General features: G+C 40.1%; 2 protein-coding genes across 2 annotated transcripts; one reads left to right on the forward strand and one right to left on the reverse strand.

The window, feature by feature from the left end:
* Window positions 1-236: 236 nt before the first annotated feature.
* On the reverse strand, window positions 237-8,729 carry ca7 (carbonic anhydrase VII). Its single transcript, XM_030079498.1, has 7 exons — window positions 8,583-8,729; window positions 7,635-7,832; window positions 5,465-5,583; window positions 4,832-4,927; window positions 4,278-4,340; window positions 4,005-4,160; window positions 237-1,846 (listed from the first exon to the last, which is right to left on the reverse strand). The coding sequence occupies exons 1-7, from the start codon at window positions 8,617-8,619 to the stop codon at window positions 1,724-1,726; spliced, it is 792 nt and encodes a 263-aa protein (XP_029935358.1). The 5' UTR covers window positions 8,620-8,729; the 3' UTR covers window positions 237-1,723.
* Window positions 8,730-9,388: 659 nt separating this feature from the next.
* nae1 (nedd8 activating enzyme E1 subunit 1) lies at window positions 9,389-17,795 on the forward strand. Its single transcript, XM_030079486.1, has 20 exons — window positions 9,389-9,552; window positions 10,042-10,145; window positions 10,249-10,309; window positions 10,411-10,441; window positions 10,671-10,742; window positions 11,033-11,112; window positions 12,061-12,170; window positions 12,451-12,560; window positions 12,692-12,754; window positions 12,846-12,909; window positions 13,017-13,108; window positions 13,264-13,323; window positions 13,550-13,683; window positions 14,306-14,381; window positions 15,036-15,075; window positions 15,915-16,001; window positions 16,182-16,274; window positions 16,507-16,621; window positions 16,776-16,825; window positions 16,945-17,795. The coding sequence occupies exons 1-20, from the start codon at window positions 9,503-9,505 to the stop codon at window positions 17,052-17,054; spliced, it is 1,602 nt and encodes a 533-aa protein (XP_029935346.1). The 5' UTR covers window positions 9,389-9,502; the 3' UTR covers window positions 17,055-17,795.
* The last annotated feature ends 873 nt before the right edge of the window (window positions 17,796-18,668 follow it).

The raw sequence follows: 18,668 nt of genomic DNA on the forward strand, positions 1-18,668 counted from the left end.
CTCTGTAAACAACCTGCTGTTGCCATTTGTCTGAGCTCGGAAACTAAAAGCCCCTATTAAATGTTAGACAATTAAGGCGGCTTGGACAGAAACTTGATTCACTGTTCTTGCTTAACTGATTAAATACTCATATCTTCTCAAGAGGGAACTTTGACAGCCTGCAGTCACTCCTATTGAATTCACTTTATCCACTCAAATCGAGTCAACAGTAGGTGTTCATTACTTGAACACAATCATTACTTGAATCCAATTTATTTTAAATCTCATTTCATTCAACAAAAACATGCTGACTTGAATACATTACAAACATACAGTCACTAAACACACTCATAAATTACATTTATATTGTTATTTAACAGCAATGACATGAAAACAATCATAGCTGAGGTTCTGTTGAATGGACATAAAATAAGTTTCTCCCTGCCACCATCTCTCTGCTAGGGAAATCCAAAATTCTAAATAAGGAACAGCATTACACTGAGCTGCCATAACTCACACACAACTGTGAGACGCCAGGGCCTCCATTAGGAATAACACAGAGGACTGTGGAGGCATTTTTCTCACAACTGCAGCCTCAGGGTCAAGCTGTTAATCACAGAGTGCATCAGACTCTGAAACAGTCTTGCATAGAAAAACACTGGATCAAGAAATCTGACACTTCACACATGGAGCGTAATTTTACCCTGGGATGGAGAAAAAAAAAATAGAGGTCTGTAGACTGATTGTTTAGAGTTGTGAAAAAAATGATAGCTCTACCATAATGCTGAGGCTCTGTTCAATTTGCTACAGTTTATAAATAAATAAACATCAAAATTAGGGATGGAGAACAATTGTGAACATAGAGGGGTTTGTTTGCTTAAGCTAGTGAACATGCTAAAAATAATGGGCCACCCTGTCGGGGATATATACGAGTGTGCCTTAAGCTCTAAAAGAACCTGAGATTCGACTTTCAGACCCCCTCCGTCGTGGCCGAGCAGATGAGTTCTAGCAGCCGTGGCACTAATCCTACCGCACCTCCAGTTGTGATTTTTGGGAGTGGAAGGGATCTAGCTCCACAAGGACTGAGAATCCACAAGCAATAGGCTGGATCAACAGGGATCAGATGGGATCAGTGAGGATGCAGAGTCCCTGGATCTGCGGACCACTGACAAGCAGTCACATGGTGCAGCGCGAGAGCAGCGGGATGTCAACCTTACAACAGCTACAGATTGTACTGGCAACAGAAAAAAAAAAAAAAAAAAAAAAAAAACACCTTGCACAAACCTTGCTGCATCTTGTCTCAGCAACACTTGTTTTCCTTGAACAGATATTGGAGGAGCTTTGATTTGCTTCTGTTTACATTTCATGGGTTATTATTCTTTTAAAATACACAAATGACATTTGAATATCCTTAAACATTACTGACCACAATAAGATGATCTTTCCCAACATCCTCCATTGTAATTTCATTATTTTACTATTGAAACTCATGGAGGTTGTAATTATTCATTGAATCCTCTGTAGCTGGAAATCCCCAGTAGCTGGAAACAGGTATCTCAATGTTTTGGCAGTGATGAGAATTATACCTTATACTTTATTTTCTTCAGTTTACAGAAATCAGCAGTAATCCACAGGACAGGCTGCCATGAGGTGGGGCGTGCAGCCGAATTCATACATTCAACTCAGATGCCTTAAAGAGCACTTGTGTCAACTGCTGTATAGTTTCAGACTTCCTGTAGTCACTTTAGTTAAAGGAGGCGCGCACTTTCCTGCCTTTCAGAGGCTGAGGTGGCCTGAAGTTGTTCTCCATCCGTATCCTCTGATCCTCCTCCTCCGTGTTGAACAGAAGCATTCGAAACTTGCTCATCTGCATTGGGAGAGATGCAGAAACAGACAGTTTTTCCTTTCTATACATGCAAAAGAAACCATAAGCATTTTTTTTTTTAAATGGGACAGGTGCCATAAGCTAAACCTTTGTTCCGTAACGCTCCAAGTGTCCAAATATACCACTCTCCACCTTTGTTTTAGTATTTCACCACAGCTCTTGGTCTACTTTTATGAGGGGAAAGGAAAGGAAAACAAAATAATACCCTGTTACATAAGGGCTTTTCCCTGCTGGGTCTCCATGCAAGCATTTCTCAATTAAACCCCCGCAAAAACACTTCTACCCATCCAGCCATCCGTCAGGATAATCAGCTGGAGGGGATCAAAGACTTGAGCCCCTGGAGTCATAGGTTGTGGGGCCAGTCGCCTAGCTTACACCCCACCCACAGCCGTGCTAGAGACCTGGGTATGCAGACAGAAAGCTCATGGCTCCATAATTAAAAAGGGCACTGTTTTTCATGGGCAGAGATGGAGTTAAAAGATGGGGTCCAACAGTGGAAGAGTAACAAAAGAAGAGCATGAGAGAATGGGATCAAGAGGCTGGCAACAGTCTCAGCTGGGTCAGCTCACGGGGGAACCTGAAAGGCATGTGCTGCCTTCATCCAGTCAGTTGGTCAGCTTACCTTGTCAACAAACCCGGACTATCAGACACACACTTTCTCAATAACAAGCCTGAAACCTTGTCTACATTCTGTAGGCAGTATAAGAGTTGGACAGTGAAAAGAAGGCAACCCCACACATTGGTCCCTATGAATGATGCTGTCTATGTTTGGGCTAGTCAGTACCAAATATGTCACCTTGTTTTGAACTGTAATTATAGCATTAATCACTGTCATTTTTGAATAGCAGTGGTGAGGTGCATCACTGACCCATATGTCTTCAAGATCCCAAAAGCAACGCCCAAAATAAAATATGTGAAGGCACTTCCCCTTTCCCAAGCAAATTGTGGGAAAAGAATTTACTATTTATCATAGCATTCTGTTTTTATGAGGCCAGTCAAAAACTGCAAAGTAGATAAAACAGTCTCATTTTGTGAACCACGTTATACCACACACATTGATTTACACAAACAAAACAGAGAGACTGCACATCATTTTTCAGCTGAAACATCAAATATGCAACAAAGACACCGACGCCCCCCACCCCACACACACACACACACACACTTGAAGGTAATACAACGCCCTGAATTTATCCACTGCATCAGTTGCAACCAAGTGTACATGACATTGTACATGAAGGTGATTGATGTTGCAGCCATATGCATAAGTGGAGCATAGAGTCTTACCACTGCACATGAATTCGCAAGGGAAAAAAGTCATTTTACAGGGCTGTACATCTGAAAACTGTACACACTCTTGGGAAAATACTTAAATGTGATATGATGAAATGAGGAGAATATGCCATTTTTTAGATCTTGCATGCATGTAATGTTTTATCCATTATTATTGATGAATATAAAAAAAAACTTGCATATTTCTGGTAATTTCAACATACTATGTCATGTCAAGAAAAATGCAGGTCACATGCCAAAAAAAAAAAAACAGCCAACACAGCCGGATTAGGGTTAACGCTGTGCATTAATGGAGTTAAAGCTGTGCTGTATGACCTGGAAGAGCCAAGAAATCATTTACAACTTACACTGCTACGATTTTGGCTGTGCTTTCTCACAGATCAGCTTTACTATTCCAATACAAGGAACAACTAATGTTAAAGTGACACACTTGACAAGACTTTCCTCTTTTCCTAAAGATCAAAAACCAGAAATAAAAATATTGATTGATAGCTAATATACATTATCTACATCCTACAACAAATAGCAATGCTTGTCTTACGTTGCCATGTTCATATTTCCAAATGAAAATGCGTTTAAGAAGGTGTTGGCTCTTGGGCTTGTTAGAATATTGCAAAGCAGCATGCTCTCCTTGCCTCTTGTATCTTCCTTTTTTTTACATTTGCTCTACCTCTTAATTTGTATTTTTAGCAATAATTTCATTTCTTTGTACTTTATATCTTTCATGAATAAAATTACAGTGTTTTTTTTTCAGTGCCTTAGGCCACACTGTAGGCTTTAAATTTAGGATTTAACCATTTCTGGTCTTACACTCTAAATGTCTGGATCTTGTGTTTCCAGCTCTCACCTGTTTTTCAGACACTATGATTGGCTCCTTCAGGACGATCCAGATGACACTCTCATGGAGGGGGGGCGTGGTCAGGGATCCAGGATAGGTCCAGTAGTGCAGGCTGCTGGGTAGGAGGCACTTGGGGTTGAAACCTTTAAAATCTGCAACACTGTTCTGTAAACACGAAAACACAAGCTCTATATTACCGTGATAACGCTGAGCACCGACCATAAACCAGAGAAACAGTACAAGGTAATAAAATCGTGTATGAATCCTGCATGAATTACTCACCTTAAACTTCACCATGAACAGAGCATCTGTTATTTTGTGGAGCCACCTGTGATCATCACCTGCCTAAAAACAAAGCACCAGTTGACTTTGAAACTGATTTTTGTTGAATCAGATTATAAGATTTATTTGTTTCTTGATTTGTGTTAAAGTCTACAAAATCCTCAGAAGTCTGTTAATTTATGTGGAAATCAACTCATGCAACTGTTATGGGAGGAAATAAACATCTAAATAATTACATTAGAAAAGTATAGAAACCGCCTTTCTGAAATGCAGCTTCAATTAACATTTAAAAGGTGAGCTGAGATCTTCCACAACAACTTTTTCTCCCTTTACAACTTCTGACATTCATGAACCATTGTATCTCAACAGAATAATCCCAACCTGCAGAACTGGTTGTCAGCATGAAAAAAATCTGACGTTGCAACAATGAGAAAGGACACAAGAAACATCTCAATGAGAATAACTGCAGTTTAAAAAAAAAAAATGAAACCAATATGTTGGCAGAAAATGGGGTATAGTGGCAGCAAGTGGAATAGCACAGACGAGCATCTTACCTCTAAAAAGATGCCGAGGACAGCAAGGCCATCAGGGGCTGTCGCTGCCTCCCCAAACGTCTTGTATTTGGTAGCGTTCCAGTGGACTAGATGAAGCTGGAGTGGGTTAATACGGCATGTGGGGGAGAGAGAGAGAGAAACAAAATGGGAATAACAAAAACAGTGCACTGTGCCACATTGAGGTGTTATCAGGATAAGCCACACCAGTTTTACTCTAATAACTATGGGAACTTCTCAGCGTCTGCTACAATTTAGACACTGATGTTCATTATGAGAAGAAAAATAGTCCACACAGGGATTAGTCACATTAAAAGTTTGCAAAAGGCAGCATATTTATTAAGGTGTTCATTTTATTCAGGGCAGCTGTTCACATTTGTATAACTGTTGTATTTTATTTTGACAAAAGAATGTCAGTGCTCGCCCTGTATTTGTTTTAGCTTGTGTGTGGCTGGCAGCATCCCTAAATGATGATTTGAAGAAACAATGAGTACAGCATATTATTTTCTCATGCAATACCTTAACCAAGCACCTAAAATGGTTCTACATGTGATTTTGTGTGTGTGTGTGTGTGTGTGTGTGTGTGTGTTTTCCCCCAGACACTGACATGCAGTCACTCCAAACAGAGACACTGACCTCAGATGCATAGCTCTTCCCTGCAACAGTGTGCTCAGAGCCATGACAGCCCTTTCCACCCCAGTGGAAGTGGAACTGTCTCAGCCTGTAGCCGTTGTCAAGAGGGCCTCCCTGGATCACTGCAGAAGATAAGAATAGATGGAGGAGAAAAAAAGGGCAGGAATTTACACACATGCACACCTATCTCCATTCTCTGTAGGTGGTAGATGAACTGCCTTCCAGTAGCATGATGCAGAGAGAATCCTGTGTCCAAACAGCTTAGTACCAGTGCAGGACACACACACACACACACACACACACACACACACACACACTCACAACACAGGATGATTTAACCTGCCAGACCCAGTAGAGCTCATTAAATCCCTCTCTCAAAGCTGAGACAGAGGCACGAACAAACAGATAGCCTGGTTTACCAGCCAAACTATCATTAGCACACCCTGGCAAAAACTTTAGTTTGGGACATAAATAGTCAAACTGTAGCTAAATACGCCGATATTAAAAAACACCATGTTTCAGAGCAGTCACCTATATTGGCCCACACTGTTTATTGTAATGAGGAGCATGCCAAAAGAGTGTAGTTTAGATGTATAATCAAAGAGATTTAATGGGAGACTGATTGTAAGTCTTAGCATAATAATTATTCACTGTTGCATCCCTAAACAGATAGGTTTAATGTGATGCAGCCCATTATCAGGGCAGTACTAGAGAGGGTTTTCTGGGTCTGTGGATTTCCCTGCTGGGTATGGATCTGTCTGTCAATTTAATCTGATTAGGATTCATTGTTATTCAGCTGTTGGACTCTTGACAGACAGGTCGTACCAGTCCCAGCCCAGTTAGCATAGCAGGGATGGTCAAAGAGCAGAAAAAAATACTGTCCATCAAAAGGACATCCAGGTAAGTCAGTAGAACAATGTGATAAAAATCTGTTTACCTCAAAAATGAGGTAGAAACAGGTTTGAGAAATCTTCCAACCCTTAAAAAGGAGAGTAGATGGCCATTAATACAGCAACAATACCAATGTGCTGAATCAGGAAATAATGATAACATTGGTGTTGTAAATTGTGATGGCCTTGCTGATGTTGATTCTAATGACTGCTTGAAGAAAGGACTGCATTGATTAACAAGTATGGGTAGTCCTTGACTCCTGTCTTGTTTGTTGTTCACATTCCAGGACAGGTCGTGAAAACGCCATGCAATTTTGAATGAAGATGGACTGGTTGCACAATATGCATGCGTCTTTCTTGCTTGCTGTAAGAAAACCAGCAATGCCTTACTACTCTTCTCTTTGTCACTTAAACACACCTTGTAAGTTGGGCAGGAGGCTGGCATGTGTGCATTTATGCATGTGCACACCCTAATACAGCCATACAAGGAAAGCTGACAACTGGGTATGCAGATGTGAGTAAATGAATGAGCATGATGAATTACCGAGGATGTGTATCAGAGAGCGGTTGCAGCATGGTTCTCCAGTTTGATGGATTATGGCCTACTTGCTCATTCGGTGGAAATTGTCATCGCCAAACAACCACACATTTCTGAGCTTATCATCCATGGTAATGATAGGGTGGTTAACACGGATCCACCCAATGATAAAAAGCAAATAGGGCCATAATAATCAGGGAGGTCACCTCATGTTATTATATCGCTACCCTACCAGACAGATACTCCTACACTTAACTGCTGGCTGCACTTTCCTCAGGGGTTTATTTGCAGCCTATGATGAGGGTCTGTTACATACATAGTTTGCACTTTCTTAAACTTGCGCTAATCTCCCCTCTCAAGCATATATTCACTGAAATTAAACTTTTATCACCGGTCCGCTGTATCTTGGCAGCACACAGCCAAGCCAACATCACTGAACTGTGACCCTTTAAAGCAGCCAATAACCTTTGTGTACACAGACTGTGCCAAAACTTGACTTGGTAATGCCGCTGGTAATTTCCAATTCAGACACATCTGGACCTTACAGATTGTCTGTATAGATACAAAAATCATAGTTACATAGTTTAACTGACTATTTGGATGGTTGATTTGGGTTGTCCTGAGGGGGATATTTGATTGGTAAAAAGACTTTGAGGGTTTGAATTTTTGAAACTGAGTGCACAAACAGATGGCTGAGCAACAAGTGATTCTCAAGTCAAGACAAAATCCAACAGCTGTTTCTCACCCGTTCTATCATCTGAGTCATCAAAGTCCACCACTACAGAGTGTCCGTTGTTGGTGATGTTGATGGAGTTACACTGGTCGTAGCTCAGAAGAATCGGTGGCAGACTGGGATCATATGAAGCCTGATGAGGGTCAATGTCAATGGGAGACTGGCGGTTCCCCTGAGCAACAGGAAAGTTTTTGTGCCACACAGATGGGCCTGTCATGTATAGGGAGACATCACCAGCACTCATTAGAAACTTATTCTAGCAGTGCACACGGACCTTCAGCATTAATTTGTAAAGAAAACCACAGAAGTGGGATGGTCATCAAATGGAGCTTAAGCAGAGAAATGATAGTCAGATATGGGGTCTCATATTTGTTCTATCACTTTTCCATCATAGCAATTTGTCCTTAAAACTTAATAAATAAATAAATAAATAAATAAATAAAAAAAGGCATTCATCACTTTGGTAATAAAAGAATATGACTTTAGCTCTTGGTTTACAGAAAGAGGAGGAAAGGAAGGGTAAGAGGAAGGGGAAACATGCATTGAAATTCACAAAAATTAATAAAACTCAAAGGTTAAGACAAATGATGATCCTATGCATTGATTATCCATCATGGTGGATTCAATGCCATGTCTTTCCCCCCATCATGACCGGATGTAAGCCACCCGTGAGGCAAGGCAAACAAGCACCTATCCCTTTAAGGATAACAGGGCTAATCTCGTATTAACAGCTATTTTAACATCTAACCCTTTGAGTATATCACGCAATGTTCCAGCAACGAAAACAAGACGGTCTGCACCTGAGAATAAAACTGTGAATTAATTGCCTACACTGCCTTATTGCTGCAACACCTCACTAATTTGCACGGGAAGGCAATAAACCCTTGAAAGACAGATGCTCTCTCTCTCTCTCTCCCTCTCCCTCTCTCAGTGATGAGTTAGGTGTAGTTATTATCTTACCGTTATTCTCTCCATATCCCCAGTGATTCCCTGTCATTGTTCTTTGATTAAAATGTTCTCGTCGGCGTCTGACTGCTGCAGCCTGTTCCACACGTGTGAGGCCGACACGGGCATTGGCCGGTGCGGGGCTATTGATGAAGTTTATAGCAGAGAGGTGGGAATGGCAATAGCCTTTCTCTTGACACGCCCATCAACACACACACACACACACACACACACACACACACACACACACACACACACACACACACACACACACACACACACACACACACACACACTAATCTGTATCCTCATTTCAAGGCACTGAAGTTACGTCTCTTCTGGTCATAGAGAGGTGTGCCAATATCGACATATTACCTATCTAATGTTGAATGAACTGACGGTAGGGGAATCCTAACACCCTTTAACCATCTTAGATAAATAGCCACACATTGTCAAGTTAGGAATATTTTTCTGCATAAGCAATAAATAAATAAATAAATAAATAATACAACATTGCTGTACTAATTTTTATCCGTAATTCTCAAGGCAGGAAATACACAATAAAGTGGCAGTCGAGTGGCATGCTGGCTTCATGTGATAAAATACAGTAAACTGCAGAATGCATAGCAATGCAATAAAATCAAATGCAATAGAGTACACCTACTCGCAGTACTATAGTGTAGCTCAACAAAAACAGCACATAAATAGACAGGGCGATGTGTGATGATGATTAGAGAGTACTAAAGTGAGTAATAAAGTGCCTCATGTGAATCACCTGTTTCGCTACAGGACGTAGTAAAGCTGCTGCTCCCCCTAGCGGTCGGCGTGGATTTGTGTCGAAAGTACGGAGGTGAAACTTGGCGCTGACAGCTTGGTGTCGAATCGGTGGTGATGAACACTAAAATGCATCTTTAAAGCTTCATTCATAAGCAACCATGGCAGCCACCAAAACCTCAAAGGAACAGAGATACGACAGGCAGTTGAGGTAAAGTAAAACTCTCCGTCGTTGTTACACAGACGTCCACAGTGTTTCAGCTAACCTAACTTTAAGTGAAATACACCGAGCATCTCCGGACACAGGCCGCTGCTCTGAACCTGGTCTGTCAGGGATGGCTTGGTAGCTTTAGCTGCCTAGCTACTGTAGTTATGGGTGTTATTACTGTAAAACCTTCTCGGTTAACACACCGGCTAACATGCTAAGCCGGTGTGTGAGGAAATACTGTGTTTTTCTGTTGTTTTTAGATGTTGCCCTTCTCACTTAGCTGGGAGTGTAACCACAGTTATCTTCATAGTTAAGTAGTTTATTAATGTGGCTAAAGGGAGCGTTAGCAGCTAGCATATCAGTAGCTAGCGACAGTGGTAACGTTATTAATTTTTGCTATGTATGATGTGCTTCCTGTCTTTTGACGGTGTATGAGGATTTGTTTTCTCACTAGATGGCAATGCATGTCCGCATTTTGTCCTGTGCTTTCAGGCTGTGGGGTGACCATGGTCAAGAAGCCCTCGAGAATGCACATGTTTGTCTCATCAATGCCACAGCAACAGGAACAGAGACACTAAAGAACCTAGTGCTCCCAGGTGACAAACCAACATATCTAATAATAATACAAGGTTCTGTGCCGCTGATAAAACCAGTCTTTCCTATCATCTTGCTGATGAAGTTAACCAATCTCCCTCTCAGGTATTGGAGCTTTCACCATTGTTGATGGCCACACAGTTTCTGGGGAAGATGTTGGAAACAAGTAAGATTGTTTCAGTGAACCATTTTGGAAGTTAATCTCAATCTAGTGTGTTATGTGTGCTTACTCTGATCATGGCTGACCCTGCTGGTCCTCTCTTGCAGCTTTTTTCTCAGCAGCAGCAGCATTGGAAAGGTATGCTTCACTGAAATTCTTTTTTTTTTCTATGATCCTCACAAACCTGTCCTCCACAAAGATTTACTCTCTCTCTCCAACTCTTACACTGTCTTTCTATCCCTGCCCCTTACATCTCTGCCTCATCAGAGTTCATAAAATGTTTTGTAATATGCTTATTTGTAAAAGGGGAAAAATGTATTTGCATGTTATTTTTAACAGCAGTGAACATTGTTTTTTCATGTTACAGAACAGAGCACAGGCTGCCACTGAGCTGCTACAAGAACTTAACAGTGATGTATCTGGAAACTTTGTGGAGGAGGTTAGTTGTTGATCTGTCTCTTGTCATAATACCAGAGTTGTGCATTAATCAGTGTAGGTTGGTATTATGCCATCATTTTCTGATAATAATGTACCTCGAGCACTTTTCAAAACACATTTACCAAGGTGCTTCAGAGCACCTTAATCAATCTCATTACATATAAGCAAGTTTATAGAAATGGGATTTAGTGTGATTGTAAAATCTATCCAAGAAAAAGAAATTTTGGCTAATGGAACATGCTTAAATTTACTGGTCATCATTCATCAGGATCTTCTGTGTTACTCCTATAGAATCCAGACAAGCTCTTGGACAACGACCCAGAATTTTTCCACAGGTTCACCCTGGTTATCGGTGTCCAGTTGCCAGAAAGGTAGGCGGCTTATAGTTATTCTTGTCTCACATTTTATTTTAGCAAGACAGTTTGTACTGAACCTTAGAGAATGATTTGAGAGCCTACACTGAACTAGAATATTTCAGAGAAACGGAAAGAAGCAGAAAAGCTCATGAGTGGTGAGAAATATTACTCAAACGTTTAAATATTAGATCAAGCATTCATATCCAAATGGCTTGGCATGTTTATATATATACTATGAAGTTATTTCTTTCTCCTTTGACCCTAAGGACTTGATGACATTGACCAAATCAGCAGTGAAATAAAACTTGCTGTACATTTACTGTAAATGAATTGCTTTTGATCATGGTTCAAATTTACAGCATAGCCCTAAATTTGTTCAAAAGGGATCTATTGTACTTCAGGGCCATCAGTTTTGGTCAGACACATGATCAAAAATGGAAAATAAATGTTTGAACCGTAATTATCTACTTAAAATTCAAAATGGGAGCGCAGGATGAAAGGCTGTCAGAGCATCAGGCCATTTGAAGCAACGTGCCTTGAATTCCAGCAGGTGGTGGTCTTACGGTGTTACACTGCCGTTAGTCCCTGTGTTGAGTTTGAAAACTGTGCTCTCTGAAAATGTAAGGAACCAGCAAAGAAAGCCAAGTCTGCAATTTCACCAAAGTCAATGAAAGCATGCATTAATAAAGCATCAAGTGTGTTTATGTAAAACTAATTACAACCAAGAGCATGTCAATATATAAAGTCTTACTAAGAAAGTGACAGCTCTACCTACTGACTTAACCCAAACCTCAGGTGAAGAATTTCTCTCTATTCAGCAGGTTTTTATGCTTTTAACCTCACAGAATTTATTTACACCCTTTGGCAGAAACTAGTTTTATTTGGCAAACACCTGGTTTCATTCTTCTTTTTTTTCCTAATTGCCTTTTTATAATTTTTGAATTTGTCCTTAAATTTCAACAGCACTTGCTTGAGGCTAGGCTCCGTGCTGTGGAGTGCATCTGTACCTTTCCTAGTTTGTAAAACCTACGGCCTCATCGGCTACATGAGACTAGTTGTGAAAGAGCACACAGGTTAGTAGCATAAGCATTTACTTTTGATACCACTTGATTTCTTATTGTGAAGTCACTGTACACACCAGGACATTGAAATGATGTATTACTGTCACAAACAGCATTGCAATAGTATATACAGATCTTTACATTATGAGATCACAAGTCTATTACCTACCTTTTATGTGCCCTTTTTGGTATTTTTCTGTTTCACTGTTGATTCCACTGTTTGTTTGTTTTGTTTTTTTTTGTTTTTTTTACAGTTAAGATATTTTTTAAATGTTACTGTCTTTTCCCTCAGTGATCGAATCTCATCCAGACAATGCCTTGGAAGACCTGAGGTTAGACCAGCCCTTTGCCGAACTGAAGAGCCACATCCAGTCCTACGATCTAGAAAGCATGGAGAAGAAGGTGTGTGTGTGTGTGTGTGTGTGTGTGTGTGTGTGTGTGTGTGTGTGTGTTTCTGTGGGTAGATTTATACACATATTGATAGCTTTACACAGCTGACACTGTTTCTTTTCCATCCTTTTTGGTGTCTTTAGGATCACAGTCACACACCATGGATAATCATTGTTGCCAAATATTTGGAGAAGTGGCTCAGTGAGGTACAGTATAACTTTGGCTGACTCAGCTATGCCATGATCAGTGTCTTACATTTACTTCACCCCTGATCATTTTATTTTTTGGTATTTGCAGCACAACTCTCAACCACCAAAAAATTACAAAGAGAAAGAGGCCTTCAGACAGCTTATTCGACAAGGTATCTGTCATCCTCTATTTTTAGTTGCCCATAAATAAGATCACCTGAGTCTGTGTAGTCAGAATACATCTTTGGTCTGTATTTATTTATTTATTTATTTATTTCAGGAATCTTAAAGAATGATAACGATGTCCCTGAGGATGAGGAAAACTTTGAAGAGGCTGTTAAGAATGTCAACACTGCTTTAAACCCAACCAAGGTGTCAGATCTCATTCTCTTGTTTATGTGTTTTTGAGTTACATTACATCCCACGCTTTATACATTACCTTCTTATCCCTCACCGATCTCAAAAGTGTCACAGCACTCAGTTAATGTCACGTCAGACGTTTGCAATGACTCCTCTTGTTTCTGTAGATTCCTACAGCTGTGGAAGACTTAATCAATAGCGAGCAGTGTAGCAACATCACATCACAGGTGAGTTCAGGACCATTTGTGGTGTCAGACTGCCATAACTCCATAACTTATATTGCTCCATCATGTAGTGGTAAATAGATTCTTAGCGAGATTGTCAGCATCATGGGTGGGGGGTGGGGGGTGGGGGGGAATCCTTTGTACCAAATGTCTTTGAACGAAGCAAATCTGCGCTTTGTAAATATGCAAGTGGTGTGTGTGTGTGTGATTCTATTCATGTGTTTACCAGTCTGCATCCTTCTGGGTGATGCTGCGAGCCATCAAGGAGTTCATTCAGTCTGAAGGCAATGGCAGCCTACCTGTGAGAGGAACCATTCCAGATATGATAGCAGACTCTCAGAAGTTTATCAACCTTCAAAATGTGTAAGTGGAGAAGATTTGGTTACGACTAGCTAGGGCTGGGCCATATATTATTACTGTCATTTGAGAGTAGACATTGTTTGGGATTTTGAATGTCTTGCTTCCTTTTCCTGGTTTTAAAAGCTGTGTTACAGGAAGGGCATGCAATTTTCTGAACTTATTAGACTGTTGTAGCTCTTTGGTTATTTGCCTCTACCTGCTTGTTCATTTTATGTAATATCCTAAGAAAGCACCAACAGTCATACCTGCAGTTTCATCACAATATCCATATTGAGACATATGGTCAAAGGTGTTGTGACATTTGATTTTGTCACTCTTGCCCAGCCTGACTACTAGCCATATTTTTAAGATGAGTACATGCTGTATGTAGAAGGCACAAGACCAGCAGCTGAGGGCTTAGTTAATTTAGGCGGTTTAGTGCAAGGCCACATCACATCATACCATGTTAGCAATTATTACCACACTGAAGTTTGGTGACATTACATTTCTTAACTGTAGGTCTGAGTGCTACATTAAATGGCTATGTCTGCTGTCATGTGGCTGGTGTTTCTTATAGTGCATGCTCTGTACCTCACAGGGTCATGATTGCAGCTGTGTTTTCATTAGCGCCTGTGTTTCATTACAGTTACAGGGAAAAGGCCATGCAGGATGCTGCAGCTGTGTCCAAGCATGTCGAGTGTATCTTGCAGTCTGTTGGAAAGGTATCCTGCCCTCCATGAACAAGCACATGTGAACAGATATGTTCATGGTATCTGAAAAGTCTTAATGTTAATCAGCTGAATTTAAGGCTTCAAAAGTAGTGAATGTCTTAAATACCTATTTCAAAGCATATTACAGAATAAAAGTATACAACAAAGTTACAAATACAAAAAAAAAAAAAAAACAAAGAATGTAGGACCACTAAAGTTTAATTACAAAGCACAATAGGCCAGGTTTCTTAGTGTTGCAGGTTTAGATTAACCTAGAATTGGGTTAGTGGTTCACTAAGTATTGCATCAGTTTTATTAAACACAATGGGATGTCATGCACTCTAAAAAAAATCATTTCCTGTTGTCCTTTTTCTTATACTGCACATATATAATTTCAGTATGTCAGTAGTCATGTTCAACTGGAAATAATGTATTTTTGCCAGCTTTGTATCTTTATTTTTGTTTACGAATTATTCTTCCTTTCATCCAAGGTAGCATCTAAAAATTCCAATAGTGTCTGTCATGTTTGAGAAATTTGGATTTCTGAAACGTGTATATGTAGTGCATTATATTACCTCAATTCACAATAGTGCTACTTAAAATGCACTTGACTTGAACTGGATTTCAAGCTAAAAAGACTCAGCTTCACTTCTCTCTCTCTTCTAGCCACCAGAGAGCATCTCTGAAAAGGACATCAGACTGTTCTGTAAGTGACCCCGGCGCTCATAAACAACCATGTCCCTCACACTTGCATGTGCGCATGCACTGGGTACATTTTACATGCATACAGATCTGATCGCACCCTGATAGGCAATTCTCCAGCCATACCACGCTGTGAAACACACACTGTTCTGTTTATTTATATATTTACTTATTTATTTATTTTGGGAAAGCTTTGCCTCCACATTTTCTGCTGACAAAGTGAAACAGCGGGCATCAGTGAAATCTGACAATTTCATGGACATGTTTCCTTTGACACAGATAACCACAGTTAGAAACTCCTTGTGTCACATCCTGCTTTGAGTAAATAATCAAATAAATCAATTAAATTCGTGTTATTGGGTAAATTTGCTCTACTTCAAACCATATAACAGCTTTAATTAGTCACCTTGAACTGATTATACACAATAATTGGGAGTATTGCGTGCATGTACACATACCCAGTGAGAAAATTTCAGAAATGCGTGCACATGCACATTTATATCTTATTTGTGAATCAAAACTGCCTTATGCTATGTATATCAGTTAAATGTTGTTACCCATTTAGGGCTAATCGAAAGCACCATGTCAGTCAGGTGTTGCTATAGTAGAGTAGTGTTTTCCTTTTTGACATCAAGTCTTTAATTTCTCTGAGCCCTGCCTAGCTACAGGATTTGTAATGCTGTCGCGCTCCACATTTTCTTAACTTAAGGGAGCTCAATCTTGATGCAACAAGCTTTGCTGCGTTGTCACGTAATCTGTTTTACTTGTGACCCAAATCAGTGCCGTGTATTTAAAGACACTGTAGGTTTACCTTTTGTATTTCTGATTGTTTCATTGTCATAGGCAAGAATGCATCCTTCCTGAGGGTGGTGTGTTGCAGGTCTCTGGCTGAAGAATATAGTGTGGACTCAGTAAATAAAGATGAGATCAGTAAGTTGGAGGTTAAGTATGTTCATCATTAAATCCTTCTTTATCTACCCTTTTTCATGATCATTTTCTGTGATCTACTTTCTGTTATTTGTACCAAGCTCAGACCACATTCAACCATTAAAGATATCACCCCAGATATTTTGGCAGGGTAGCATGATGTCCTTTCTCTTCTCCTTCCAGCCTCGTACATGGACAGTCCAGATAGTGAGATGGTCCTCTACCTCATGCTACGTGCTGTTGATCGCTTCTACCAGCAGCACTCCCGCTACCCAGGTAGGACCAAGGTTTATATTGTGTTGAAAGAGACTGGCTCGAGCATCTCGTTAACATTTAACGTAACTATATTATCACACAGGGAGAGAAGGACACACCTTGCACATCATAGTCAAGTTTGAAAAATGTAAAAATTGGTTAATTTACTTCATCTGTGCAGTATAACACATTTGCTTGTCGTGACATCGCAGTTTTTTTAATTTTTCTCTTGCATGTGTCCTCTGTTCCCCAGGAGTTTATAATTACCAGGTGGAGGAAGACATTAGCAAGCTGAAGCTGTGTGTGAACAGTCTCCTGCAGGAGTACAGCCTCAACGTCAACATCAAAGATGATTACATCCACGAGTTGTAAGTCATTGATGGGTTTGCTGTTTTCTTCAGGTTGTGCCCAACTTTGTTTGTGACATTTATCCAGGAAAAAAAACTAATCATGTTAAGATGATGTTTTGAAATTTTAAGTAGTTTTTTTTTTTTTTTTTTTTTTCTGCTTTTTTTTTTACAGCTGTCGTTACGGCGCTGCAGAGCCACACACAGTGGCTGCATTTTTGGGAGGTACAAATTTGGCACTCCTCAGAATTTGATTGAGATTCTAATATACATATGTGTCACTAATATGGTGCTAATAAATCCTAAATGCTGGTTATTTGTTCTTTATCAATGTGTTTGCTTAGGATCGGCTGCCCAGGAGGTTATCAAGATCATCAGCCACCAGTTTGTGCCCTTCAACAACACCTTCATATACAATGCAATGTCACAGACCTCTGCTACCTTCCAGCTGTGAACAGCCACCGACCACGATTGATTAAAGAAATATCTGTGACAGTAGAGCTGGACTGAAAGGAACTGAGTTAACGGCTTGCTTCGGTCAGTCCATACTGTACACTGCAAATCAGTCAATTGAAGGAGGCAAGGAAGATTACATTTTAGTACATTTGGCTGGGGTTACTGTTTACACCAAACACTTGCCATCCCTCTCTGAACCAAGACGTGCATCTTGTGAGAGAAAGATCAAAATTTAGACTCCTTAGGCGAAACGTATTGCCTGTCAAACTTTGCCTTCTTTGAAAATGTTAGGCTTCTGAAGGAGAGGAAATCAAGGTGGCATTCTTGGAGGATTTCCTCCACTTTTTCTGTTCAAAAGACAAACATAAAGAAAGCTGGAAAAGAAATTAGAGAATTCAAACATTTGAGGAGAACCATATATTTTCATCTGGGAAAAATGTATGAGATATTACAGTGTAGCACTCTGTATAAATTAGTCATATCTATCATACTCAGCTATGACTACAACAAGGTGGAAGATTTTTGGATAAAAGGAAAAAGAAATTCCACTCTTTGAGCACATTTAGGGTTTGGTTGTCATGCATTACAATGAAAGCATGGATTGCTCAACCTGATTTGTTTGTTTGTTTGTTAGTTTTTTCAGTGTCAATGGAAAACAGATCAGTTCTGTGTGGCAAAAAAGTTGCCATGATTTCAACTCTGTATAGATACAGCCTAATAAATACTGTGTTAGTAACCATGTGATTTGTTGACTTGTCTACCAGCAGAAGCTTGAGCCCTACTGCTGTTTTGTCCAAATAAATGTGAGCTGACTAGCATGTGAGCTACTTAGGAAGCAGAATTAAGCTTCATGAGTTGATCTGAACCCAGGCAGAAGTTACATTCACACAGGTTAATACTGAGATTTGTCAGTGTTTGGTTTACCATTTTATAATGTCCAACAGTAGAGGGTACTCTTTGCCATGTGTGAACATTAATGATTGGCATGCAGTACTATGTTTCAGATTGTCATTAGTTCATTAGGTGACCACAGGACACAGGCTGCAGTCAATTTAATTAGCTATGTTAATGAAAAACTTGCTGCGTTGATTACTTCCCATCATGTTGTTTCACAGTGGCCTCATCTGAGTTGCTTTGCAAAGGGCACTTAAAGAGACCTCATTGCAAACATGATCTAATATGCGTCACAGGGTCTTTTGGTTAGAGAATATATGTTTATGCGGGGGCGGTTGTTACATAACTCTTGGGCACTGTCATGTTTTTCATTTGTTCCTCAGATTTTGGCTGAGTGGAAATTTGCCCTCAGCAGATTTTTCCTTGTAAGACTCCCAGCCCCCCAGCTTTCCCCAACTATCCATCTCTCCCTCCCTGTCTGTCTCTCTCTCACACAAACACACACACACACACACACACACACGTTCTTCTCTGTCTGAGAAGGATAGAGCAGGTTGCCAAGAAGCACTCTAGTCATTCCCTAAATGAAGATTTCATCTACTGCCTCTTAAGATTATCATGTTTGCAGTGCCAGGTTTACTAAGCCAAACCAGAGTGTTATCTGCATGTAAAGTTAGAAGTGAACCCTGCCGACTCTTGACTCTATAACCACCGAAGA

Source organism: Myripristis murdjan, chromosome 3 (assembly GCF_902150065.1).
Source record: "Myripristis murdjan chromosome 3, fMyrMur1.1, whole genome shotgun sequence".
Lineage (NCBI taxonomy): Eukaryota > Metazoa > Chordata > Actinopteri > Holocentriformes > Holocentridae > Myripristis > Myripristis murdjan.